We start from the raw sequence: 26,849 nt of genomic DNA on the forward strand, positions 1-26,849 counted from the left end.
TCCTAAAGGAGCATCTGGTGGCTAAGGACGAGCCACGGGATTTAGACGGGCTTATCGACCTGGTTATACGGTTAGACAATCGGTTAGAAGAACACTGTCGGGAGCGAGACGAAGGACATGGCCGGGCACTCGCCGTCCCTCTCCCCTTCCGGGTCCGAAAAGGTTCCGCCCTCCCCACGCTCCACAGCCGCAGTGCTCCGTGTGGCAACAGCTCCCCCTGCTGACGTTGCTAGGGAAACGCGCAGGGCCAAATGAGATCAGATGACAGAATGAGGAGGCTGGCCCGCGGGGAGTGTTTTCCTCTGCAGCTCAAAAGAGCACATACAGAAAAACTGCCCCAAACGGCCAAAACGACAACACCAACGCCCGCCCTTAGAAACTGGGTTAAGGGTGGGTCAAGATTTTCACGTGGGACATACATGTATTTCCACATGTCTCCCAGTTACGATCCTGAGCAGGATTTAACCCTTCAAGCCCCAGCACTGGTGGACACGGGGTCAGAAGGGAATCTGCTGGACAGCAGATGGGCAAGGGAGGTAGGGCTCCCTCTGGTGGCACTTCCTTCGCCATTGAAGGTGCGGGCACTAGATGGCACCCTTCTCCCTTTAATCACACACAAAACACAACCAGTAACTCTGGTTGTGTCTGGGAATCATCGGGAGGAGATTGAGTTTTTTGTTACTCCTACCTCCCGCGTGATTTTGGGCTTCCCATGGATGGTAAAACACAATCCCCGGATTGATTGGCCGTCTGTGGTTGTGGCTCAGTGGAGCGAAACCTGCCACCGGGAGTGTTTAGGATCCTCAGTTCCCCCCGGTTTAATTGCTAATGAGGAGGTCAAAGTTCCCCCCAATCTGATGACGGTGCCGATTGAGTACCACGATCTTGCTGACGTTTTCAGCAAAGATCTGGCGCTCACCCTTCCCCCGCACCGTCCGTACGATTGTGCCATTGAGTTGATGCCAGGCGTTGAGTACCCGTCCAGTAGGCTGTACAACCTCTCACGTCCAGAGCGCGAATCAATGGAGACCTACATCTGGGACACGTTAGCTGCCGGGCTGATCCGGAACTCCACCTCCCCGATGGGTGCTGGTTTCTTTTTTGTGGGCAAGAAAGACGGCGGACTCCGTCCATGCATTGATTACAGGGGGCTGAACGAGATTACGGTTCACAACCGATACCTGTTGCCCCTGTTGGATTCAGTGTTCACGCCCCTGCATGGAGCCAAAAATATTCACTAAACTTGATCTTCGTAATGCGTACCACCTGGTTCGGATCCGGAAGGGAGATGAATGGAAGACGGCATTCAACACCCCGTTAGGGTCATTTTGAGTACCTGGTCATGCCGTTCGGCCTCACCAATGCGCCCGCGACGTTCCAAGCCTTGGTTAATGATGTCTTGCGGGACTTCCGGCATCGGTTCGTCTGCGTATATCTGGACGATATACTCATCTTTTCCCCGGATCCTGAGACCCATGTTCAGCATGTACGTCAGGTCCTGCAGCGGTTGTTGGAAAACCGGCTTTTGTGAATGGCGAGAAGTGCGGTGGAACCCCTTCCTGGGGTTCATAATCTCCTCCAACTCTGTCGCCCCTGATCCGGCCAAGGTTGCGGCGGTGAGAGACTGGCCCCAACCAACAAGCCGTAGGAAGCTGCAACAGTTCCTCGGCTTTGCGAACTTCTATAGGAGGTTTATTAAGGATTACAGTCAGGTGGTTAGTCCATTGACAGCCCTGACCTCCTCCAAAGTCCCCTTCACCTGGTCGGATCAGTGCGAAGCCGCGTTTAGGGAGTTGAAACGTCGGTTCTCGACTGCGCCAGTCCTGGTGCAGCCCGATCCTAACCGCCAGTTTGTTGTTGAAGTGGATGCCTCTGACTCAGGGATAGGAGCCGTGCTGTCCCAGAGCAGGGAGTCCGATAAGGTTCTCCACCCCTGTGCCTATTTTTCCCGCAGGTTGACCCCGGCAGAGCGAAACTATGACGTGGGCAATCGAGAACTCCTTGCGGTGAAAGAGACTCTTGAGGATGGAGACACCTGTTGGAGGGAGCTGCGGTTCCATTCGCGGTTTTCACGGACCATCGGAACCTGGAGTACATCCGGACCGCCAAGCGTCTGAACTCCAGGCAAGCCCGCTGGTCACTGTTCTTCGGGCGCTTTGACTTCAAGATCACCTACTGCCCCGGGACCAAGAACCAAAGATCTGATGCCTTGTCCCGGGTTCACGAAGAGAAGTCAAAGCTGAGCTGTCAGATCCCATGGAAACCATCATCCCCGAGTCCACTGTCGTGGCCCCCTCACCTAGGACGTGGAGAAGACTGTCCGGGAGGCCCTGGCATGGAACCGGACCCGGGAACTGGCCCGAAGGACAAGTTATACGTCCCACCAGAAGCCAGAGCTGCAGTTTTGGACTTCTGTCACGGTTCCAAGCTCTCCTGTCACCCGGGGTGCGAAGGACTGTGGCAGTGGTCCGGCAGCGCTTCTGGTGGGCGTCTATGGAAGCCGATGTCCGGGAGTACGTCCAGGCCTGCACCACCTGCGCCAGGGGAAAAGCTGACCACCAACGGGCACAGGGACTCCTCCAGCCGTTCCTGTGCCTCACCGCCCCTGGTCCCACATCGGCCTGGACTTCGTCACGGGCCTCCCGCCGTCCCAGGGCATGACCACCATCTTCACGATAGTGGACCGTTCTCCAAGGCGGCTCACTTCGTGGCCCTCACAAAGCTCCCGACGGCCCAGGAGACAGCAGACCTCCTGTCCACCATGTCGTACGTCTGCATGGGATTCCATCTGACTTTGTCACCGACCGTGGTCCCCAGTTTCTCCTCGCAAGTCTGGGAGTTTCTGTAGGGAACTGGGGCCACCGTAAGCCTCTCGTCCGGGTACCATCCTCAGACGAACGGACAGGCAGAGCGGACCAACCAGGATTTGGAGCAGGCACTCCGCTGCATGACCTCCGCACACCCGATGGCCTGGAGCAACCATCTGCCTGGACTGAGTACACTCACAATAGCCAAGTTTCATCTGCCACCGGCCTCTCCCCTTTGAGGTATGTTTGGGGTACCAGCCCCCATTGTTTCCGCTCGTGAGGGAGAGGTCGGGGTGCCCTCGGTCCAGGCCCACCTCAGAGGTGCCGTCGGGTGTGGCTTACTGCCCTCTGAATACTGTGGAGAAACACAGAGAAACTGTGAAACTAAAAAAAAAAAGAGACAGAAGTCTGATACTCATGATGATTCACCAACCTGAACAATCCACAGAACATGAGTCAAACGATTTGCTGCCATACAAGAAGTGAGTTTTATTACTACTTTCCAGCTGTGCTGTTATAACAGATGTGCCCACAAACTTTCCATGCAAAAATTGGAGCTATAAAATGATTCACACCTTTATTTTATAATCTGATCAAATCACAAAAGTATCCCAGTGGGCTCAGAAAATGGTATAACACTGGCACAGTATACAAATAATGAATGTTTATGACTGCAATGGTAAGAATATTTCATGTGTGAAAGACGGAACATTCCATCTTTCACCTCATGAAATATTTTTACCATTACACAAATGAAAAAACATTCATTATTTGTTTTACATAATGCCAAACAATCCTGACGATGTAGTCCGTACCTGATGCCATGCATTGACTTCTTCATGTACAGACTGCTGTCTGTTTTCCTTAGTTCAGCGAAAAATTCCGACAGAAATTTGTACAGCTCTTAATCCGACAGCGCTTGTACTTCAAGTAGAGATCCCAGTGAATACTGCAAATGCCTCCAGACGGCTTACGCTGTACTTGATGTTTGTCTTTAAGCTAAGTCCTGTTGCCGCTAGTGTAAGCAAGCACAGCGGCCGTGGCATGCAACAACACAAAACATATAGCACCAAAATTGCAAGCTAAATAAAACCAAAATTGGAACACAATGGCAAATGGTACGAACGATCCCTATCACGTGACATACAAACCACCAATCAAATGACAAGGATCTATTTAGGTCAGGGGTGCCCAAGTTCGGTCCTCAAGATCTACCTTCCTGACAGTCTTAATTGTCTACCTGTTCCAACACACCAGAATCCAATGAAAGACTCATTAGCAGTTAGTTGGTCTAGTGGTTAAGGCGTTGGGCTTGAGACCAGAAGATCCTCGGTTCAAATCCCAGCCTGACTGGAAAATCACTAAGGGCCGTTGGACAAGGGAGACAACTAAGAGTGTCAGGAAGGTAGATCTCGAGGACCGAACCTGGGCACCCCTGATTTAGGTGTTATATAAAAGCACTTTAAGATTTAAGCTTTCCCCTTTCCCCTCTGGGGGCTGCGCGGTTTTTACCTGCAGCAGGTCCCCGTTCCCCCCAAGCTAGCGGCGGCGTAACTCCAGTTGCAGCGGCCTTCATCCACTTTGCCTCAATTCGGATGACGGACTGCTTCAAGTTTAGTGCACATAAACAATGTCAAATGTATATGTGTTGTCTTTAATTTTGATGTGTGCCATTATTACGGTAAACAAGTAATAATTGTGGATTAATTGCTGTATCTTGTCTGAGGTAATTGGAGTGTAAACGTAATTGCCCTATTTTGGGATCAATAAAGTTGTCTGAAGTCTGAAGCTTTGGGATTTAACCTGTAAAATGCAGTGAGTGAATAGATTGGTATCCCTTTGAGATTACTTTAAAAAAATGCAATGCTAAAATACCCTCAGCCGTATGAGCACTGTGTTCTTCATAATTTGCAGTTTAATTAATTATTAAGAACCTATTGTCTTACGTACAATTTGTACATGTTCAATAAAACCCCTCTATCAATCAATCAGTCAATGATAACATATTTATATTTTAATGGCGTCTGCAGGAGGGCGTGCATGTATGTGTACATGAGCTTTTGACAAGAGCGGAAGAGTTAGCGAAAGTTAGCGTGCACGTTGACGCCCGCGAAATGTCTTGTAAATCACTCCAGAGGCGTTATCAGGTTACAAAAACAGTGTTTTCTGTTTTAGAAGTGTTTATTTCTTGCTAGCTTTTACATAATATATGACAAAGGTGTTATATTTAGCCTAAAACGAAGCAAAGTTAGCAGCTAGCAACACCAAGAAGTGACGTCTGGATTTGTTCTCGTTATAGGTCTTTTTATTAGGTTTGTTACAAGATGATAGCATTTATGGTTACAGGAGGCCATCAAATATGGCCATCGGGTATTGAAAACTCTTTTCGTCCGTCCGTCTGTCTGTGCTCAACATAAGTCCAGTCCTATTACTGCCAGAGTCTTCAAATTCACAGGAAACATTCTTGGGACACAGACCTTGGACAAGTTCAAAGACGGTTAACTTTGACCTATTTTAAGAGTTCAAAAGGTCACATTCTGTTTCCTATTTTTATGCTCACACAGCTGAGGGTATTGCAGCATTGCGTTATATTTTTAGGGCCCGAGTAGGCAACATCCTACAAGGACCCTATTGTAATTGCGCTGTTTATTATTATTATTATTATTATTATTAGGGCCCGAGTAGGCAACGTCCTACGAGGACCCTATTGTAATTGCGCTGTTTATTATTATTATTATTTATTATTATTTATTATTATTAATTATTATTCTTGCCACTTTTGAAATCGAAATTTCGGCCTCTTCCCATGCTCAAAAACTCACCAAACTTCCCAAAGTCGTCCGGCCGGATCCGAAATTCGATATTTTGGGGGCGTCGCACATGGTCGCATAAAAATCGCGAAATAGCGCCCCCTAGAAATTTTCAAAACCCCTCCGCATTGGGCTTTTTTCGTCGTAGCCTCACGAAATTTGGTACACATTTACTTTGCCAGGACGCACGAAAAAGTCTCTTACTGTCATGGTGAAATATCAACAGGAAGTCAGCCATTTTGATTTTAAGATTCGATTTTGAGCAAATCTTTGCCATTTTTGGCCATTTCCACTACTTACATTTGAACAAACTCGTCCTAGGGATTTCATCCGATCGTCTTCAAATTTGGTCAAAATCATCACAACACAATGATGATCAAAAGTTATCAAAAGATTCTAATTAAGTCAAAAGGCGTGGCTGGTAGGGGTCGTCAAACTTTGGCGAGCTTTTCGGAGCACGCCATTTGACTTCGAACGGCTGTCACGCCCACAAACTTCATCGTAGATCCTTTAACGTTGCTGGACATGATGAGGGCTCCGCCCTGAACATCTACATATCTTAAGTTCCCACCTGCACCATAGCGCCCCCTGGTGGTGGTGAGAAATGTCCTATTTTTACTTTAAGAGGTCCTGATGTCACATACTTAACCCCAATCAACTTCATTCCAGTTCTAAAACATGCAGAACAAATTGGTGAACGTAGGCGATGAACGCCGTGAAGTTACGAGTAACGCGTCCGTGTGGCGGCGTGCCGTATATTGCCCATATCGCCATGAAATTACGTTCTTCCTTTTGACGGCTTTAATTTTGTCAAATGATCATGAAAATTGATACACAGGTCGAGCACAACAACCTCTTACAATTCATGGGGCGTTGCCCATGGGCGGGGCAAAATGCCTCAATAGCGCCCCCTTGAAACTTTCAAAAACCCCTCCCCATAGTGTTTTTTTTGGAGTAGGGAGATGAAAATTGGTACACGTATGACTTGCATAGACGTACAAAAAAGTCTCTTGCACCATGGGTCTACTCCAAACAGGAAGTCGGCCATTTTGATTGTTTTGTCATTTTGGCGTGATTTCCACAGGTTGTATTTGAACGAACTCCTCCTAGGGATTTTGTCCAATGCACTTCAAATTTCTCCAGATCACCCACAGACGATACTGACCAAAGTTATCGAAAGCTTTTCTGTATGTCGAAGGGTGTGACCCGCTATGGTGCCGCCATTTTGACCCTTCGCCATATGAACATTATACTTAAACAGTACTGAAGTCACATATTTAACCCCATCAACTTCCTATCCACTTCTAAAACATGCAGAACAACTTGGTGAACGTAGGCAGTGATCGCCGTGAACTTACGATTAACAGCTTCTGTGTGGTGGCATGCCGAATATTGCCGATTCGCCATGAAATTACGTTCTTCCTTTTGACGGCTTTAATTTTGTCATATCATCATGAAAATTGAAACACAGGTCAAGCACGACAACCTCTTACACTTCATGGGGCATCGCCCGTGGGCGGGGCAAATTGCCTCAATAGCGCCCCCTTGAAACTTTCCAAAACCCCTCCCCATAGGGGTTTTTTTGGAGTAGGGAGATGAAAATTGGTACACGTGTGACTTGCATAGACGTACAAAAAAGTCTCTTGCACCATGAGTCTACTCCAAACAGGAAGTCAGCCATTTTGCCATTTTCTTCTCATTTTGAAATGATTTCCACATGTTGTATTTGAACGAACAACTCCTAGGATTTTGTCCAATGCACTTCAAATTTCTTTGACAGCATCCAAAGATGATACTGACCAAAAGTTATCGAAAGCTTTTCTCTAGTTGAAGGGTGTGGCCGCTATGGTGCCGCCATTTTGACCCTTTGCCATGGAACATCAAGTCATGATAACTCCTTCATGCTTTGCCTGATTGACTTGAAACTTCACATGTATGATGACGGTTGGCCCCTGAACACACCCAGCCCCTCTGTTTGTACACTGAGCGCCCCCTAGTGGATGACAAATCAACATGTCATAACTCCTTGATGCACTGTGTGATTTGTTTAAAATTTTAACTGTGTGATGAGTGGTTACCCCTGCATGCACATGCCCACATGTGGTCACAAGGGCACCCACTGGCCTGGGTAGGGGCGGTTGCGCGGAACGAGGGCCTGTATATGACTGCTTGCAGTCCTAGTTTATTATTGTTTTTAGTTATTGTCTGCACAAGCTGGCTGCTGTAGTCTCACTCACTCACTCACTCACTCACTCACTCACTCACTCACTCACTCACTCACCACTCACTCAACTCACTCACTTACTCACTTTTTGCTGTCTAAGCCCTACGCTGTTATCAGCAAAGTCAATAACTGACATTCACTTGAGTATCTTAAGCTAATTATGCTGATATCTCCGACGGTATTGTCCCATAGTTAATTAAAATTAAGTCACGCGGCAATGCCTGTGTCTAACTCATTCTCATTCCTCCTCCCCAAACATCACAGAAGAGCTTGCTGTGAGTGAACTAGATAAGGAAACCGATGAGTTCCTCAATTACTGTGTCTGCCGTCCTCTCTGTCGAACATGAGCTGCCAATTACACCCATACTTCACCATGATAGAATGTAATAACCGTGGCCAAGCATCACCGCGGTAAAGCCTCACGTGAAATTAACATTACGGTGTCTTCTCCGAGCCTCTTCTCTAATTAGGATCTGCACGGAAATAAAACGAGGAGGTCAATGCAGCGAGGCGAGACACACACCTGAGCTGTCCCATGTTGTAATGGCGCGTCTCTCCGTCTGTGGAGCGTATCACGCACACGCTGTAGCAGAGCTGAAGCTGGCGGAGTTCCAGCAGCACCACAGCCAGGTAATGGACGAACAGCTGGGAGTCCACCAGGGACACGGCGAACTGGGACAATACCGTGGTAATCCTCATCCTGTTGAGATAACATCTCAGGTTATAAGCATACTTACTGCTGAAACCTACTGCTGTGTTGTTCTTAAGTTGCATTTAAAGGTGCTTTAAATGAAATTTTAAACATTAATATAGCAGCCAACAATTATTTACTATGCAAATATTCAATGTCTTAATGATGTCCTGTAAAGATAATGTAGCAACGCTTCCTCTGTGTGTGTTCTTATCTAAGCTTTTCTGTCCCTTATTTACATAGCGGGAATAGCCACTTGTGCATTCCTATTGTATAATATTCCATCCTGTGCTTGTTTAGTGCATGTGAGTCGTGCCGTGTGAAAACGGTGCCCCTCCCACTTTTATAAAGAGACAGCAGAGCTCAGTGCATAGTGGTTGCGTTCAACATGGCAAACTTTCCAAAAAGTCCTCCAAAGATCATATTCAGAAGCTAAAAAAATGGCCTCAGACCAAGAATGTGGTCAGAATAGAATCAACGTACATCTGTGTTTTCCCACATGGAAAAACTATTCAGTCTGTTAAAATGCTTCAGCTGGTGTTCCTTCTGCTTGATGCAAAGAAGAGACGAGTAAGGGTTGGAGAGGAGTGGCTTAGGAGGGAGCTGGGCTTTGGTCCTGAAATATGGAGCTAGTATGCCATCCAGTGGCAGAAAAATCCCAAACACAAAACCCAATGCTTGTGTTCACACGGCTTTAACAAACACTATCTACATAGGCGCTATTGTTTATTTCCATTAGTGATGATGATGATAATAATTATAATAAATCATTCATTTTTTTTCTGAACCAAGCAGCCAAGCTGCATTGTGTGCGCCTGATCCCATTAGCTCAAGAAGTGAGACAAAGTAAGCCTGATTAGTACCTGACTGTGTGACTGATCCATCCAAACATAGCCATTAGATAAACAGAAGAACAAATAAATAAATTAAGCCCAACAGTCAGAGCAATCTGTAAATTTGGTTAAAATTGTACTGATCTTGACAATTCCCTCCTAATATCTAATTTTTATGTCATTTTAAAGTTTTAAATTAAATAGATGAAATGGATGAGGAGGCCGTTCTCAAGCTAACCTGTGCATCAAGGATGCGGACTCCGTAGAAGAGCCAGTAGGACATGGTGAGCAGCAGTGTCAGAGTGGTGAGAAAGGCACGGTACGCGCACACTCTGGGCAGGCTGGCACGGGCCGGCCGGAGAAACAGAGCCCAAACGGCCATCAGGAGGATGAGGAGCTTGAATGAGATGGAGAGGTAAAGACCCTCACAGGCCGCTCCACACGCCTGCAGCCTGTCTGGCCACATTACCGCTGGAAGGAGCAGGAAGACCAGCGGCGTGACCAGCACCAACAGCCCCACACACACGCCCAGTGCTAGAGGAAGGTAGCGGCGGAGGTTCTTGGTCCGGTCTTGTAGCCCTTTCCCCAGGCCAACAACCTCCTCCTGGGAAATACTCAGCTCTGAGGTGCCTGTTACCTGCGGTGGTGGTTTCTCCCCAATTGTCATCCTGGAACACACAAATGAAACAAACTGTGTTACAATCAAAAAGGGGCAGTTAAATGTTTGTGCCGATTACTGAATTTATCTAGATTTTGATCTAAAGAGTTAAAAGTTTTAAGCATAGTGATATATGCACAGAAATTATAAATATAAATAAAGGTGATGGCTGGATGTTCATTATTTACAGAATTAAATTAGCAATTATAAATATGCTAATTAGTAAAGAAAATGGTGCTATTTCAAAATCTTAAATAAGATAGTTTTTTAAACATTTTCCCACTGTACAACATTTGTTTTATTTCATATTTTGAACATTAGCAATAGTAAATCCCTTTGGCTGCTTCTTGTTTTCACTTGGGTCGCCACAACAAATCTGAGGTGGATCTGCATGTTGATTTGGCACAAGTTTTACACCGGATGCCCTTCCTGACACAAATCCACATTACATGGAGGAATGTTGCAGTGGTGGGATTTGAACTGGGAACCGTCCGAAGTGAAACCAAGTGCACCAACCACTTGGCCACCACCTCTGCCAGAATAATATTAGGAATAAATAAATGAATAAAAACATAAATAAATAAATGAAGAAAATATAAATGAATAAAAAATATGGTGTGGTCACAATTAGATTACACTGAATGGTTGACTTAAAATAGCATTTTTTATTTTGATTATAAGAAAATAACCTAGTATGCCAAAATTCCTAAAACCATTTTAAGGTTATGTTTATTTTACTTCATAGATTTGTAATGGGACAGAAACAATCTGAACAATGTTTGCCTCAAATGCAACCTGGCATCGTTATCTCTGACACAGCAATCATTTTTTAAATTATATAATTATTTTCCTGGTTGGTTGTTCAGTTTTTGTTTTGTTTTTGTTTTTTTTAAATCAGGATTATTCAAAAATGAATAAAACCATTTTCACAAAACTTTTAATGGACAAATAAACAAGATCTTAAATTTTGGTACAGATCTGGATCCATAGTTGGGATCTAGAATCCCCCCAAAATCCTAAAACGTTCCAAGTCCAAAAAGTCTTGGTTTATGATTAACTTTCTTACTTCATGACACAATACAAAACATAGACATCTTTTTTTATGTCATGAGAAAAACTCCAACCTTGCTACTTTATGATGTTATTATTGTTTTGTTTAAATTTGTGTTGCAAAGATCTTTCCTTGAACCAAATAAACTTGAACTTGAATTACAAAAATATTGTAATTCTTATATCCCATGTGCAGTTCTGGGCTGATTAGTTCAAATTTTCCTCCAGTATTTTCTGATAACATGCTACATTCATCCTGCAATCAATTTTGACCATGTTTCCTGTACCTTTGTGGCTCACACATCCCCAAAACATCAGTGATCCACCTCCATGCTTCACAGTAGGAAGGGTGCTCTTTTCATCATAGGCCTTGATGACTCATCTCCAAATGTAACGTTTATGGTTGTGGCCAAAAAGTTAAATTTTGACATCACTCCAAATGGCTTTGTTCTCTGAACTGTTTGGCATATTGTAAGTGGAGTACTTTATGGCGTCTGCGTAGTAATGCCTTTCTTCTGGCGACTCAACCATGCAGCCCAGTTTTCTTCAAGTGCCTCCTTATTGTGAATCTTGAAACAGCCACACCACTTGTTTTCAGAGAGTCCTATATTTCATCTGAAGTTATTTGTGGGTTTTTCTTTGCATCCCAAACAATCTTCCTGGCAGTTGTTGCTGAAAGTTTTGTTGGCCTACCTAACCGTGGTTTGGTTCCAACAGAATTCTTCATTTTCCACTTTGAACACTGCTGATTGGCATTCTCAGTCCCTTGCATATCTTTTTTATATCCCTTTCCTGTTTTATACAGTTCAATTACCTTTTCTCTGACAATTCCTTTGCTTTCCTTGTGACTTACAAACCAGCACTGGATGAAAGATGCAACAGTTTGTCATGAGCCCAGAAATTCACTGCCCTTTTATATACACACACACACACACACACACACACACACACTGATTACAGGAAAACAGATCACAGGTGAGGATGGTTTAGTAGCCATTCATCCTGTTTGTGTCAACTTGTCTGCATGTTATCAGGCCAAAATCACTAGGGTATGTAAAGTTTTGATCAGGGTCATTTGGTTAGTTTCTGTTGTTATTATGATTTAAAAACAGTAAACACAGTTATTTGAAAATAAATTGCTTCACACAACCACTAACCATGAGTAACAAATAAAGTTTTTGTGTCATCATATTCTTTGAAAGATGGCCAAAAAAAATAAATAAATCTAAAATTCAGCCAGTGTATTATGTAAACTTTCAAGCACAACTATATATATATATATATATGTATATATATATATATATATGTGTGTGTGTGTGTGTGTGTGTGTGTGTGTGTGTGTGTGTGTGTGTGTGTGTGTGTGTGTGTGTGTGTGTGTGCTAAGGATCACAACACTTCCCATATAATTCCCATAATGGTCAGTTGACTAATCAGCAGCATTGATGTTCATATTACTTTTGACATTTTCTTTGCAAATCTAAATCAACAGAGGTTCAGAGCAGCATGTAAACATCACAGTACATATGCTATTTAGAGATGTTTGGTTTTCATGGAATTTGGCCCCATGATTCTGCCTCATTTTAAAAAGACTACGTTGATGTAACACAGGATGACAGGATTTGACGTGCCGTAGTAATTGGTTGGCCAGGACGTACACCGAAAGACAAAAAAAAGCTTGGGATTTCATGGGTCATCATTGCAAATTAGAGTCAAATTTTATTCTCCTTAACTGGCAAGGTTATTTTAAACATAAATGCTTTCAAGAAAAAGACGCAGAGAGAATAAATTAATGATAAGCATGCCCTAAAGTGGCATTTATTTTGTGTGTGCCCGCCATTAATTCATGTAATTAACCAGTCACTGTCCTTCACAATGTATTATTCATGTTTGTCACTAAAAGCAGTGGCAGGAGGAGTAACTGCAGACAGAATGATGGATGGGAAAATGACAACGCTGAACAGATAAGCTTTTGTGTATGGATGCAGTTGTGTACGTGCACATTAATAACGGTGTTTGTGAAGGTTTTTGGCACCATTATGTGGAAAGCTGCTGGGAAACAAGATGGACTGAGTAAAGAACACGGACACCACATTAAATCTCATTACTGCGTGTTATTAAGCCTGTATGTTCCGCTGTGAACCATTCTGTAGTATTAACATGTTAATGCAAACTTTTGTTGAATGTGAAATTAGCATTAGGCACAATTGCAAGATTCCAGGCACTGCAGGAATATTTCATCCAAGTATGAATTCTGCCAACTATTACCAGTCGCTGCCAATTAATTCAGCCGTGCCGGAGGAGTGGATGCCAACAGCAACCAGAAGATGAATGAGAAAAGGAGACAGAGGTAAGGTGAGAGAGTGGGGGGTTGAGGTATGAGGGAGCAGTAAATGAGGAGAAGCAGACAGTAGGTGGGGGATGTCCGAGATGCTTTTCATTCTGTGTCTGCTTCCAGACTAATGTGTAACACCAGAACTCAGCATCGCCTCCATTTAGTGTCCGATCCCATCAGGATTCCTTTCACATCTCTCCCATTTTGCTCCTTCTCTTTCTTAAACCGCCCTGCATTCTTAATACTTAGCAACCCGATCTGCACAAATTAGCTGGAACTACTGTACAGTACAGGTCTCGCGCAATCCCCATAGATAAATCCACTATAATCTAGCCAAAATTCTCCAAAGAGTAGTCCTTTCTTCCCATATGTAAGGGTGATACCTGTCTCCCAGATTGAAACACCTGGGCAGAAGTAAAAATGGATCACAAGGATAACAAAATTGTCAAGCAGCCTCCATAATAACCTCCTAAGGCCTTTTTTATGCTTCTGCTACAACGTAACTCCATGGCCACGCAATTGCTTCAACATAGATGTGAACCTTTCGACGTTCTCCGTCGGGGTTAACATGTTGGTGGGTGTCACAATGCAATTCAAAAATAGAGGTCGAGATGTTTGTCATGAAGACTGGCCAACTATCCTTTGATATCTATGGTTGTGAAAGTTGTTGATTGTGTAACCGGAAAAGTGAGATTCTGGAAATAATGTAGTTAGCGGACCAATCACAGCACATGTGGTCTCTGTCTTCTTGACGTTACAATTTTTAAGAGGTGCACGTCAGGATTTCAGGTTTCAAATCCCGTAAAACTTCGGAGAGGTCGGCCCGCTGCGAGATCTCAGTAACATTGAGAACTGCACTGAGACGCTCTGATCACGCTGTATTTTAACCGCTGCACACGGACAACACCATTAACATCGCAACATAAAACAATTTTTATATTGTGCCTAAAACTCTTGTGAATATATTCTCTGGGTTTATAGACATTGTTATTGCGTTCATTTTATGTAAACGTGAGAATCACAGGCTGTCTCTCTGTTATTTTCAATGGGAGCTGCTGTGAGCTACGCTCGCTTCCTGATCATGTCATTCTGGGGGAAAGTGAAGTTTGCTCTTTAACGTCTTGATCATTGTTCTTTACAACACTGTTTGTCCTCTTTATTCCAGACTAATATATATGTCTGAAATTCGGTTTGCGTTTGTTAAATTCCATGCAGATTAAACGTAACAGACACGGATTATTTGTTATAATTGTTTTAGCAAGTTTTCAGGGTATCATGCAGCAGATTCTTATTAACGTGAAGAAGAGCATAAAAAAAATTACATTTTTTGTAGTGTAATATTAATTTACAACTGTCATCGTGTGGATTCTCTATGTTCTTTTGACTGCAGCGACTCTCTGGCACGCAAGAAATTATGGGATACGTGAAAACCCCGAATGGAGATGGGCTTGGAGGGGGCTATGGAGTTGTGGGGATCTGGTTGTTAAGTGCTGACGTAACGCATCACATAATAAATCTGTTTCCGGGTCCAAAGACCTCCAAGTTTACAATTAAAGTTACGTCTGTTTGATCATTTTAAGGATTTACAGTTTAAGTTTAGTTTGTGTTTACATTGTGCGCAAACCTCCGTCCCTCCCATCTCCACCTCCACCTCCGTTAACCGCATTCATCTGGTTCTACGGTCAGAACACTTAATAAAACTTTTTTTTTCTTTTACTTTACATATTTTAATATGCACAGGTAAAATATATATGTCTATTTGTTACTAAAAAAATATTTATTAAAATAAACAGGACGTTAAAGTGCAAACTTCACTTTCTCACCGAATAACATGAACAAGAAGCGATCGCAGCTCGCAGCAACTCCAATTGAAAATAACAGAGAAACGACCTGAGCGTCTGACATTTTTACATAAAACAAACGCAGTAACAACGTCTAGAAACCCAGTCAATATATCCAGGAGAGTTTTAGGCACAATATACAAAGAGTTTTATGTTGCAATGTTAATGCTGTTGTCCGTGTGCAGCGGTGTAAGTGCAGCCTGATCAGATCGTCTCAGTGCAGTTCTCAATGTTAATGACAGCGCGCCTTTTTTGTTTGGAGCCGGAAGTTGAAAATCACATGATGCGTTACATCACACTTAACAACCAGATGGGCAGTGGAGGGCACAGCTAACCGCTAATTTGCTAAGCTAACTTTTTCATTAGCATATTAGCTTTTCAGCTAACTTTGAAAGCTATCAGTGGACCAATTAGCTTCCGCTACATTTTGTTCCACTAACTTTCAGTCCACTAACATTTTTGTTGGTAAAGTCAGTAAAGTTTAACGGTTAAAAATGTTAAACCCTAAAATCATACATGTTAGTTCCTGTCCGTTGTGTGTCTGCAACAGTCAGGCCGGTGTTCTGTCGAGATGAGCTCCCGTAGCATAAATCGACAGTGTGTCTGCTTTGAAGACAGTGTGTACACGCAAATCTTTACTTTTAAAGTGACAAGACACTTATTGCCAGGCATGCACATAACTGGTACTCATGGTGCTAGTGCATGCTAATACTAAATGATGCGCAGCAGAAAACACAAGGAAAGTGCTTCATAAGAGGAAAGCAATGACAGATTGTAGGAAAAGTGTTTCTCTCTGTTGTGCATCAATGATTTTTTTGCACATACAAGCACGATGACTACCAGTTATGTGCACCCCTGCTTATTGCTGTATTTTTATGTAAGGACAAAACTTACGTGGGTTTTCTTCGGCAGGGAAACTCAAAGCGACGGGTGAGGTATATATTTTACCAATCGCGTTGAACGCAACACGGCCGTTCCTGTAACAGTTTATACTGTAAATATAATAAAGAGACAAACTGTGACTATTAATACTGCGATTTACTGCTTTTGATAAAGACGATGACAGTGGCGCTGAAAGTCAGAACTGGTTTATCAGTAGCCGACAACGTAATCCGATGTGGCCGCAACTGAGTCAATACTACAAGTTAGCAGTTAGCGGTAACAGCTACCATTTTTTTTTTTTTAGCAGTTTATCAGTTTAGCGTTGTAAAGGTTAACTTTTGAGCTAGTGGATGAATGGTTAAAGCTAACTTTTTAGTTAGCTGTGCCCACCACTGGGTACGGGCTTTACTCTGGATGCACATCCTGCTTTTCGTTCATTTTAATTTATTGATCAGTGATAAAATTACAGTGCATCACTGACGAAGCTAATGCACTTAAAACCAGCTATCAAATCAGGTCTGATCTCCGTGCACACTGACTAAAGAGGGTAGTGGGCTTTGGAGTGAAGCTGCTGTTCCACGGCTTGGCAGTCGTCTTGTCTGGCAGTGGCTGAATATGGATTTTGTTTAGGCCTATTACACCATCACAAAGCACAACAACAAACAACACAATGAATGTCTGCTTCTCCCACATAAATCCACCACACGCGGAACACAACAGCTAAGCTCTGCTAGCATGTGTGGGGGCTAAAATTTACACCATGGTGTGTGCAGTTTGTATAGATAAAGATATTTTACAATCATGTAATGTGTTTTTATGAATCATGAGATTAACAAGTTATAGCTTGCAGACAATCTCCAGTTCATGCTTCTTGCTGTGTAGCTTAGCAAGAAAAACTCTGCGTGCCTCCTGCTAGTGGGCTGGTATTAATGCGAGGAGGGCACAAAAAAGCACAAGAACCTGATTAAACATGAGCCCGTGTTTCTCTAAATGTGACACAGATTTGCTTTGGTGTTGCCTCGGCATCACGTCATCAGAAAACTGGATCTGCTGCTTTTGGGAACAAAGTTACAATGTCTCAGTTTCACAAAACAGCATGGACAGTCTCACAAGCGACACTCACAGCATGACTCAAACAGATTCATGCATTCTGCAGGCTTGCGTCATATGCATACCAGTAAACATGAAGGATTATTCATATCAGCTTTCCTCAAAGTGGGTTTTGGCCGCATGCTCAAGCTAATCGCAGAATACCAGGACGTCTCTCTGCATCTGAGCCTGTGTGTTAGACCAGCTCTGCCACATCTCAGAAATGTCTTCAAAAAGCACTGGTTGGGATGGACTTGGTGACGCTGCAAACGGTAACGGTGCTATTGGTGGCGGTGCTGTTCCATTTGGACCCATTTGTCTGGAGGGCTAATGCAATACAATGGTGGATTACCTTACATAGATTACAATGGACACAAGCTGCAAACTGACAGGATGGAATGTGGCTGTCCATCCAGAAGGGGATGTTGGATGAGAAGGCACTATAGAGCCGACTCATTATACATTATAGTGGAACAAGTTCAAGTCCTTCATGGTATTTAGCAAGTGGCTAAAGGCCTAATTCTTTGCAAACACCCCTGGACCGAAAAATACAGTACTACTGTGTCTGACATTTACAGTACATTTCAATTTCAATTTATTTTCATTTATACAGCGCCAAATCACAACAAAGCTGCCTCAAGGCGCTTCACACAAGTAAGGTCTAACCTTACCAACCCCTAGAGCAAGCACACAGGCGATAGTGGTAAGGAAAAACTCCCTCTGATGATATTAAGGAAGAAACCTCAAGCAGACTAGACTCAAAGGGGTGACCCGCTGCTTAGGCCATTCTAACAGTTACAAGGTTTTTACAAAGTTTTACAAAGACAAAGAAACAGAAAATAGAAAATCAAACAACATAATAATATAAAGAAGATGTGAAGTCCACACAGGAGTCAACACCATAGGCAGGGGTCGTCCACGCCGTCAGTAGACCTGTTACCACAACAGGGTCACTTTCACATAAAATATATCTGGTGAAAGTTGAATTTAAAGGTACCCAAGAGTCCGCTCTGAAGAACATTTGCAACATATACCTTATATATTTTTTCCCGTCCATATTTAAGGCACCTTGACATAGTACATTGCTTAGATATAGTTCATTGCTTGACCCTTATGTGCAACTTTCCTGAGCTCTTACTCCCTTTTCAGCTGTTTTTAAATGATCATCACTACATTTTATTGCATCTGGATGCTCCACAGCTTTCTAACTTAGCTGAATATCGATTCTTTCTTTGAGTTGCATCATCCCACGATTGTTTCTAGTGTCTTAAAACTTGATTTGTTGTGTGGGCCGCTGAAGAGGAGGTACTGCTGGCCCACCACCAGAGGGCGCCCTGCCTGAAGTGCGGGCTTCAGGCACGAGAGGGTGCCAGAGCAACCGGGAGTGACAGCTGTCACTCAGCAACAGCACCAGCTGTCACTCATCATCATCACCAGCACCATAAAAGCCAGGAAGCAACTCCACCTTGTTGCCGAGATATCATCAGCTATTAGGTAATATTCTCTGCCGTATTAAGTAATTGTAACTTACGTGTGATCTGTTAGCAGCCGTTGACCTGTGGTGCCTTGTCAGCTGGGTTGGCGGTTTGTGAGAGGGCCGACGTCTTCGCCTCTCACTCCAACCAGATAAGTGGTAACAGGAGCTGCTTGTGTATTCCTACTTCGGAGGTGGAGGTGCTCCCTCCTGGAGGAACTGTAACAGTGTGTGAGGATTTACTGGGTGTGTATCCACACACCCACCATTAACTGTCTTTGCTTCCTGCCAGCAGTACCAGGTCTAACAGCTGGAGACGGTGGCCACCTGGAGATTCAGGGCTTGTCGGCTCCGGTGTTCTTCAGATCCGTTGGCGGTGGAAGCCGTGTGGGACCCGGCTCTTCTCTGGACGGACGTCTTCTATCCTCGAGCCTGCCCACACGTCACTTTTCGTATAATTGACTATTATTTTCAAACTGCATTTGTCTGTATTCCGTTGTGCACAATTTGCATCATTAAATTGTTATATTTTGGCTTATCCATTGTCCGTTCATTTACGCCCCCTGTTGTGGGTCCGTGTCACTACACTTTCACAACAGGATATCTCGGCCAACGTCATGGATTCCGAGGGGCGTCAACCATCTGTTGGACAACCAATGGAAGAGCAGGGTGCACAGGCGTCAGCAGGAGGCGTGATTGGTGAGTTGCAGCAAATCCTCACCGCCTTTACTGCTCGGTTGGAATTAGTGACCGAGCAGAGCAATATACTCAATTGCAAGATGGAGGCTCTCACCGCGGAGGTGGAAGCGCGTGCACAGGGCGCGGCTGCAGCACCTCCTTCTGCTGTCTTGGTGCCGAATATAGACATTCCACTGGTCGTTCAACGAACCCCCCCACCGTCCCCTGAAGCATACATAAGTCCCCCGGAACCGTACGGAGGTTGTGTAGAGACGTGCGCAGACTTCTTAATGCAGTGTTCGCTCGTCTTTGCACAGCGTCCCGTCATGTACACGTCGGACTCAAGCCGGGTGGCTTATGTGATTAATTTGCTTCGAGGTGAGGCACATGCCTGGGCTACGGTGCTTTGGGAGCAGAATGCACGGCTCCTAACAGTGTATACTGAGTTTGTGAGGGAGTTCAGACTGGTGTTCGATCACCCACTGAGGCGAGACCGCTTCAACGGTGCTGCTGTCTATGAGACAGGGGCGTCGGAGTGCAGCCGAGTATGCAGTCGACTTCCGCATCGCGGCTGCGAGGTTCCAGCTGGAATACTGCTGCACTCCACGCCGCCTTTGTAAACGGACTGTCTCTGGTCCTAAAGGAGCATCTGGTGGCTAAGGACGAGCCACGGGATTTAGACGGGCTTATCGACCTGGTTATACGGTTAGACAATCGGTTAGAAGAACACTGTCGGGAGCGAGACGAAGGACATGGCCGGGCACTCGCCGTCCCTCTCCCTTCCGGGTCCGAAAAGGTTCCGCCCTCCCCACGCTCCACAGCCGCAGTGCTCCGTGTGGCAACAGCTCCCCCTGCTGACGTTGCTAGGGAAACGCGCAGGGCCAAAATGAGATCAGATGACAGAATGAGGAGGCTGGCCCGCGGGGAGTGTTTTCTCTGCAGCTCAAAAGAGCACATACAGAAAAACTGCCCCAAACGGCCAAAACGACAACACCAACGCCCGCCCTTAGAAACTGGGTTAAGGGTGGGTCAAGATTTTCACGTGGGACATACATGTATTTCCACATGTCTCCCAGTTACGATCCTGAGCAGGATTTAACCCTTCAAGCCCCAGCACTGGTGGACACGGGGTCAGAAGGGAATCTGCTGGACAGCAGATGGGCAAGGGAGGTAGGGCTCCCTCTGGTGGCACTTCCTTCGCCATTGAAGGTGCGGGCACTAGATGGCACCCTTCTCCCTTTAATCACACACAAAACACAACCAGTAACTCTGGTTGTGTCTGGGAATCATCGGGAGGAGATTGAGTTTTTTGTTACTCCTACCTCCCGCGTGATTTTGGGCTTCCCATGGATGGTAAAACACAATCCCCGGATTGATTGGCCGTCTGTGGTTGTGGCTCAGTGGAGCGAAACCTGCCACCGGGAGTGTTTAGGATCCTCAGTTCCCCCCGGTTTAATTGCTAATGAGGAGGTCAAAGTTCCCCCCAATCTGATGACGGTGCCGATTGAGTACCACGATCTTGCTGACGTTTTCAGCAAAGATCTGGCGCTCACCCTTCCCCCGCACCGTCCGTACGATTGTGCCATTGAGTTGATGCCAGGCGTTGAGTACCCGTCCAGTAGGCTGTACAACCTCTCACGTCCAGAGCGCGAATCAATGGAGACCTACATCTGGGACACGTTAGCTGCCGGGCTGATCCGGAACTCCACCTCCCCGATGGGTGCTGGTTTCTTTTTTGTGGGCAAGAAAGACGGCGGACTCCGTCCATGCATTGATTACAGGGGGCTGAACGAGATTACGGTTCACAACCGATACCTGTTGCCCCTGTTGGATTCAGTGTTCACGCCCCTGCATGGAGCCAAAATATTCACTAAACTTGATCTTCGTAATGCGTACCACCTGGTTCGGATCCGGAAGGGAGATGAATGGAAGACGGCATTCAACACCCCGTTAGGTCATTTTGAGTACCTGGTCATGCCGTTCGGCCTCACCAATGCGCCCGCGACGTTCCAAGCCTTGGTTAATGATGTCTTGCGGGACTTCCTGCATCGGTTCGTCTTCGTATATCTGGACGATATACTCATCTTTTCCCCGGATCCTGAGACCCATGTTCAGCATGTACGTCAGGTCCTGCAGCGGTTGTTGGAAAACCGGCTTTTTGTGAATGGCGAGAAGTGCGGTGGAACCCCTTCCTGGGGTTCATAATCTCCTCCAACTCTGTCGCCCCTGATCCGGCCAAGGTTGCGGCGGTGAGAGACTGGCCCCAACCAACAAGCCGTAGGAAGCTGCAACAGTTCCTCGGCTTTGCGAACTTCTATAGGAGGTTTATTAAGGATTACAGTCAGGTGGTTAGTCCATTGACAGCCCTGACCTCCTCCAAAGTCCCCTTCACCTGGTCGGATCAGTGCGAAGCCGCGTTTAGGGAGTTGAAACGTCGGTTCTCGACTGCGCCAGTCCTGGTGCAGCCCGATCCTAACCGCCAGTTTGTTGTTGAAGTGGATGCCTCTGACTCAGGGATAGGAGCCGTGCTGTCCCAGAGCAGGGAGTCCGATAAGGTTCTCCACCCCTGTGCCTATTTTTCCCGCAGGTTGACCCCGGCAGAGCGAAACTATGACGTGGGCAATCGAGAACTCCTTGCGGTGAAAGAGACTCTTGAGGAGTGGAGACACCTGTTGGAGGGAGCTGCGGTTCCATTCGCGGTTTTCACGGACCATCGGAACCTGGAGTACATCCGGACCGCCAAGCGTCTGAACTCCAGGCAAGCCCGCTGGTCACTGTTCTTCGGGCGCTTTGACTTCAAGATCACCTACTGCCCCGGGACCAAGAACCAAAGATCTGATGCCTTGTCCCGGGTTCACGAAGAGGAAGTCAAAGCTGAGCTGTCAGATCCCATGGAAACCATCATCCCCGAGTCCACTGTCGTGGCCACCCTCACCTAGGACGTGGAGAAGACTGTCCGGGAGGCCCTGGCATGGAACCCGGACCCGGGAACTGGCCCGAAGGACAAGTTATACGTCCCACCAGAAGCCAGAGCTGCAGTTTTGGACTTCTGTCACGGTTCCAAGCTCTCCTGTCACCCCGGGGTGCGAAGGACTGTGGCAGTGGTCCGGCAGCGCTTCTGGTGGGCGTCTATGGAAGCCGATGTCCGGGAGTACGTCCAGGCCTGCACCACCTGCGCCAGGGGAAAAGCTGACCACCAACGGGCACAGGGACTCCTCCAGCCGTTACCTGTGCCTCACCGCCCCTGGTCCCACATCGGCCTGGACTTCGTCACGGGCCTCCCGCCGTCCCAGGGCATGACCACCATCTTCACGATAGTGGACCGGTTCTCCAAGGCGGCTCACTTCGTGGCCCTCACAAAGCTCCCGACGGCCCAGGAGACAGCAGACCTCCTGGTCCACCATGTCGTACGTCTGCATGGGATTCCATCTGACTTTGTCACCGACCGTGGTCCCCAGTTCTCCTCGCAAGTCTGGAGGAGTTTCTGTAGGGAACTGGGGGCCACCGTAAGCCTCTCGTCCGGGTACCATCCTCAGACGAACGGACAGGCAGAGCGGACCAACCAGGATTTGGAGCAGGCACTCCGCTGCATGACCTCCGCACACCCGATGGCCTGGAGCAACCATCTGGCCTGGACTGAGTACACTCACAATAGCCAAGTTTCATCTGCCACCGGCCTCTCCCCATTTGAGGTATGTTTGGGGTACCAGCCCCCATTGTTTCCGCTCGTGGAGGGAGAGGTCGGGGTGCCCTCGGTCCAGGCCCACCTCAGGAGGTGCCGTCGGGTGTGGCTTACTGCCCGCTCTGCCCTGCTGAAAGCCCGGACGAGGGCCAAGGCCCATGCAGACCGCCGGCATTCCCCGGCCCCTGTATACCAGCCCGGGCAGGAGGTTTGGCTATCTACCAAAGACATCCCACTGCATGTGGAATCCCAGAAACTTAAGGACAGATTCATTGGACCGTTCCCCATCGTCAAAGTCCTCAGTCCGGCTGCAGTGAAGCTGAAGCTACCGGCTTCACTGCGGATCCATCCTGTTTTCCACGTGTCACGGATTAAGCCCTACCACACTTCACCACTCTGCACCCCCGGACCGGCGCCGCCTCCTGCCCGGATCATTGACGGGGAGCCGGCATGGACAGTACGCCGGCTCCTGGACGTCCGTCAGAAGGGCCGGGGGTTCCAGTACTTGGTGGACTGGGAGGGGTATGGACCTGAGGAACGCTCCTGGGTGAAGAGGAGCTTCATCCTGGACCCGGCCCTCCTGGCCGACTTCTATCACCGACATCCCGACAAGCCTGGTCGGGCGCCAGGAGGCGCCCGTTGAGGGGGGGGTCCTGTTGTGTGGGCCGCTGAAGAGGAGGTACTGCTGGCCCACCACCAGAGGGCGCCCTGCCTGAAGTGTGAGCTTCAGGCAAGAGAAGGCGCCGGAGCAACCGGGAGTGACAGCTGTCACTCAGCAATAGCACCAGCTGTCACTCATCATCATCACCAGCACCATAAAATCCAGGAAGCAACTCCACCTCGTTGCCGAGATATCATCAGCTATTAGGTAATATTCTCTGCCGTATTAAGTAATTGTAACTTACGTGTGATCTGTTAGCAGCCGTTGTCCTGTGGTGCCTTGTCAGCTGGGATGGCGGTTTGTGAGAGTGCCGACGTCTTCACCTCTCACTCCAACCAGATAAGTGGTAACAGGAGCTGCTTGTGTATTCCTACTTCGGCGGTGGAGGTGCTATCTCCTGGAGGAACTGTAACAGTGTGTGAGGATTTACTGGGTGTGTATCCACACACCCACCATTAACTGTCTTTGCTTCCTGCCAGCAGTACCAGGTCTGACAGCTGGAGACGGTGGCCACCTGGAGATTCAGGGCTTGTCGGCTCCGGTGTTCTTCAGATCCGTTGGCGGTGGAAGCCGTGTGGGACCCGGCTCTTCTCTGGACAGACGTCTTCTATCCTCGAGCCTGCCCACACGTCACTTTTCATATAACTGACTATTATTCTCAAACTGCATTTGTCTGTATTCAATTGTTCACAATTTGCATCATTAAATTGTTATATTTTGGCTTATCCATTGTCCGTTCATTTACGCCCCCTGTTGTGGGTCCGTGTCACTACACTTTCACAACATGAGTTACTCATTGGATCAGCAAAATTGACCTAATGCAATGACTGGTTGGAATTTGTCCTTCATTGAAATCTATCAGGCATGACATTGTGATCATGCACCAGGCAATGGACATCCAGGTCAGTTCTCAAAATGGTCTCCTCGTGGACTTTCAGTTAATACCTGTGCCTCATCTCCATGATTTGCTGCAGCTGAGGGTTCCCCTGGCAGTGGCTCTCCATTGTGAATGGGAGAGTCCTGAGAGGGTGTGTCAGGCGGGTTGATGATCACAGACTTCTCAGAGCGAACGCTGTCCTTACTCCCGCTGGCCTTGTTCCGTTCACGATTTCGCTCCCTGAAAGAAGAAAGAAAGAGTGCACCAAAAAGAAATAAAATAGACATTAGCGTCTTCCAACACTAGAACACACAAAGTTCACATGTAGTGCGACATAGTAAAATACATATTCGAGTATTCTGGTCTTTCGTTTGCAAAATACAACCACTGAAGCAGGGCCGTATATAGGAATTTGAAGGGGGGGGGGGTTCAAATCCTTGAGTTGGGGGTCCAGTGGGCCGCAGGGCTCCTGGTGGGGTCGAGGGGCAATGCCCTTGTGGGGGGCTCTGGGGGGTAAAAAGCTACATAAATTTCATTTGAAACCCAAAATGTATCATTTTAGGAAATACATTTTTATATACAAATAGTCCTTGCCTGGGATTGGATTAGTTGCCATAAGAACCACCCAGGAAGAACCAAGATAACATTAATGCAAACTTTATACCTGCCTGTCGGTTGCGAATGACGCAACCGACAGGCGTGAAAAAACTCAAGCATGCGCACGAAAAGTCAATCTTGGCTGATGCAAGCGCACATGATTAAAATCCATATAGTTTTTGCAAAAAATAAAAAGGTCGGATAGTTTTCTAACAGACCTCGTATTTAGCGGTATTAACCCCTTAACGCCCATCGTCGCATATATGCTACAATCTCTGACTCAAATATGCAACTTACCAAATTGACCTGTATGCCCGTTGTCGCAAATTTGCAACATACCATCATTATTATTATAACATTATAACATAAAGTCATTACCAGAATACCCAATATTACTATCTAGTTTTTGTGCAAAAGTGAAATTAATAATCTCAACATTATTTACCATCTACTTAAAGGCAAAAACACACACAAAACATTTTTTTTATATACAGCTATATAAATTCGGGCGTTAAGGGGTTAATATTTGCGTTTACGTTTCGGTTGAACCCCCTGAACCCCCTGAACCCCCTCTATATACGGGCATGCTGAAGTACTGATTAAAGTGAGAACCTTTCAGCTGTGATGACCCCAGTCCCCTGACTCTGTCTGTTTCTCACCCCTTGCCTGTTCATTTTCACTTTCTTAAGATGCGTTTGTCTTTTATAGAGATGGATCATGCTTGTCACCTCCTCAAAGCGTCAGTGAGAGATGATAAATGTGATGATTAGATCAAAACGCATGAAGTGGAGAACAGAGACGAGCAGTGCAGCCAGGCCTGAAACATACCCGTGTCGGTTTGATCGCCCGGAGCGGCTGGAGTGATAGGAGTAGCCTGAGTGGGTCGACTCGGTGTCCATTCCGCCACAAGTCACAGTCAGCAATTGGCCAGGGAGATGAGGGAAGTGTGTCGCAGAGAAGTTGACTTTGCAGCAGTACTCAGGAGGAAATGTTAGCTATAGCAACCAGTCTGTAAAAGCTGTTAGGAATCCATGATGACTGATGGCTACCCCAGAGTCTTCTTTTAGAAGCCACATGGACCTGAGAGATGCAGAGATGGCAGACGTTTGCATCAGAACGTGAGGAAACTCTCATTTATAATGAGAGTGGTGGATACATGGAACAACTGTAGTAACACCACGGAGTGTAATCAGTTTTAAAAACAAATTAGACAAACACTGGAGAAAAAATGATTGCAGCATTAGATAAATAAAATATGCAACTATTCAAGGTCGGAGTTGTCTTCCATTTATATTCGATATGGATAAAGATCTAGCTTGCACTTGTGTCCAATAACTGGAGTAAATGGCTGATTTCATTTAATTTTGTGCTTACGGCCATTAACACGCACAGAATACTCATTTACATACTGCTGTCCATGTCACATTACTGCCTTCTATCAATTGCACATTTACTCTGAATAAATCAGCCGCATCGGGATCCTTCTATTAGAAATTATTGATAATTGCAAAATATAAGATAAGTGATGTGTTTAAAAACCAAATGTATATTTTTTTGTTTGTGATATTAAGATTTTACACGCCACTTGAACATATATATGGAAGTCTTTGGGTAATGATGTAAAACTGGCTCTCCATCCTGTCTTTCCCATTTACTCCTAATG

At 46.1% G+C, this 26,849-nt stretch overlaps 1 protein-coding gene across 1 annotated transcript in view; it reads right to left on the reverse strand.

Moving 5' to 3' along the window:
• The window catches only part of LOC117525076 (vang-like protein 1), a 56,501-nt gene extending 30,239 nt beyond the window's left edge, over positions 1-26,262 (reverse strand). Inside the window, exons 1-2 of the mRNA XM_034186911.1 lie at positions 26,015-26,262; positions 24,658-24,829 (exon numbers count right to left, since the gene is read on the reverse strand). Coding sequence (XP_034042802.1) covers positions 24,658-24,829; positions 26,015-26,085 — 243 coding nt within the window. The 5' untranslated portion in view covers positions 26,086-26,262. The remainder of the gene's footprint in view (positions 1-24,657; positions 24,830-26,014) is intronic.
• Positions 26,263-26,849: the final 587 nt, after the last annotated feature.

Source organism: Thalassophryne amazonica, chromosome 14 (assembly GCF_902500255.1).
Source record: "Thalassophryne amazonica chromosome 14, fThaAma1.1, whole genome shotgun sequence".
In the NCBI taxonomy this organism is placed as follows: Eukaryota; Metazoa; Chordata; class Actinopteri; order Batrachoidiformes; family Batrachoididae; genus Thalassophryne; species Thalassophryne amazonica.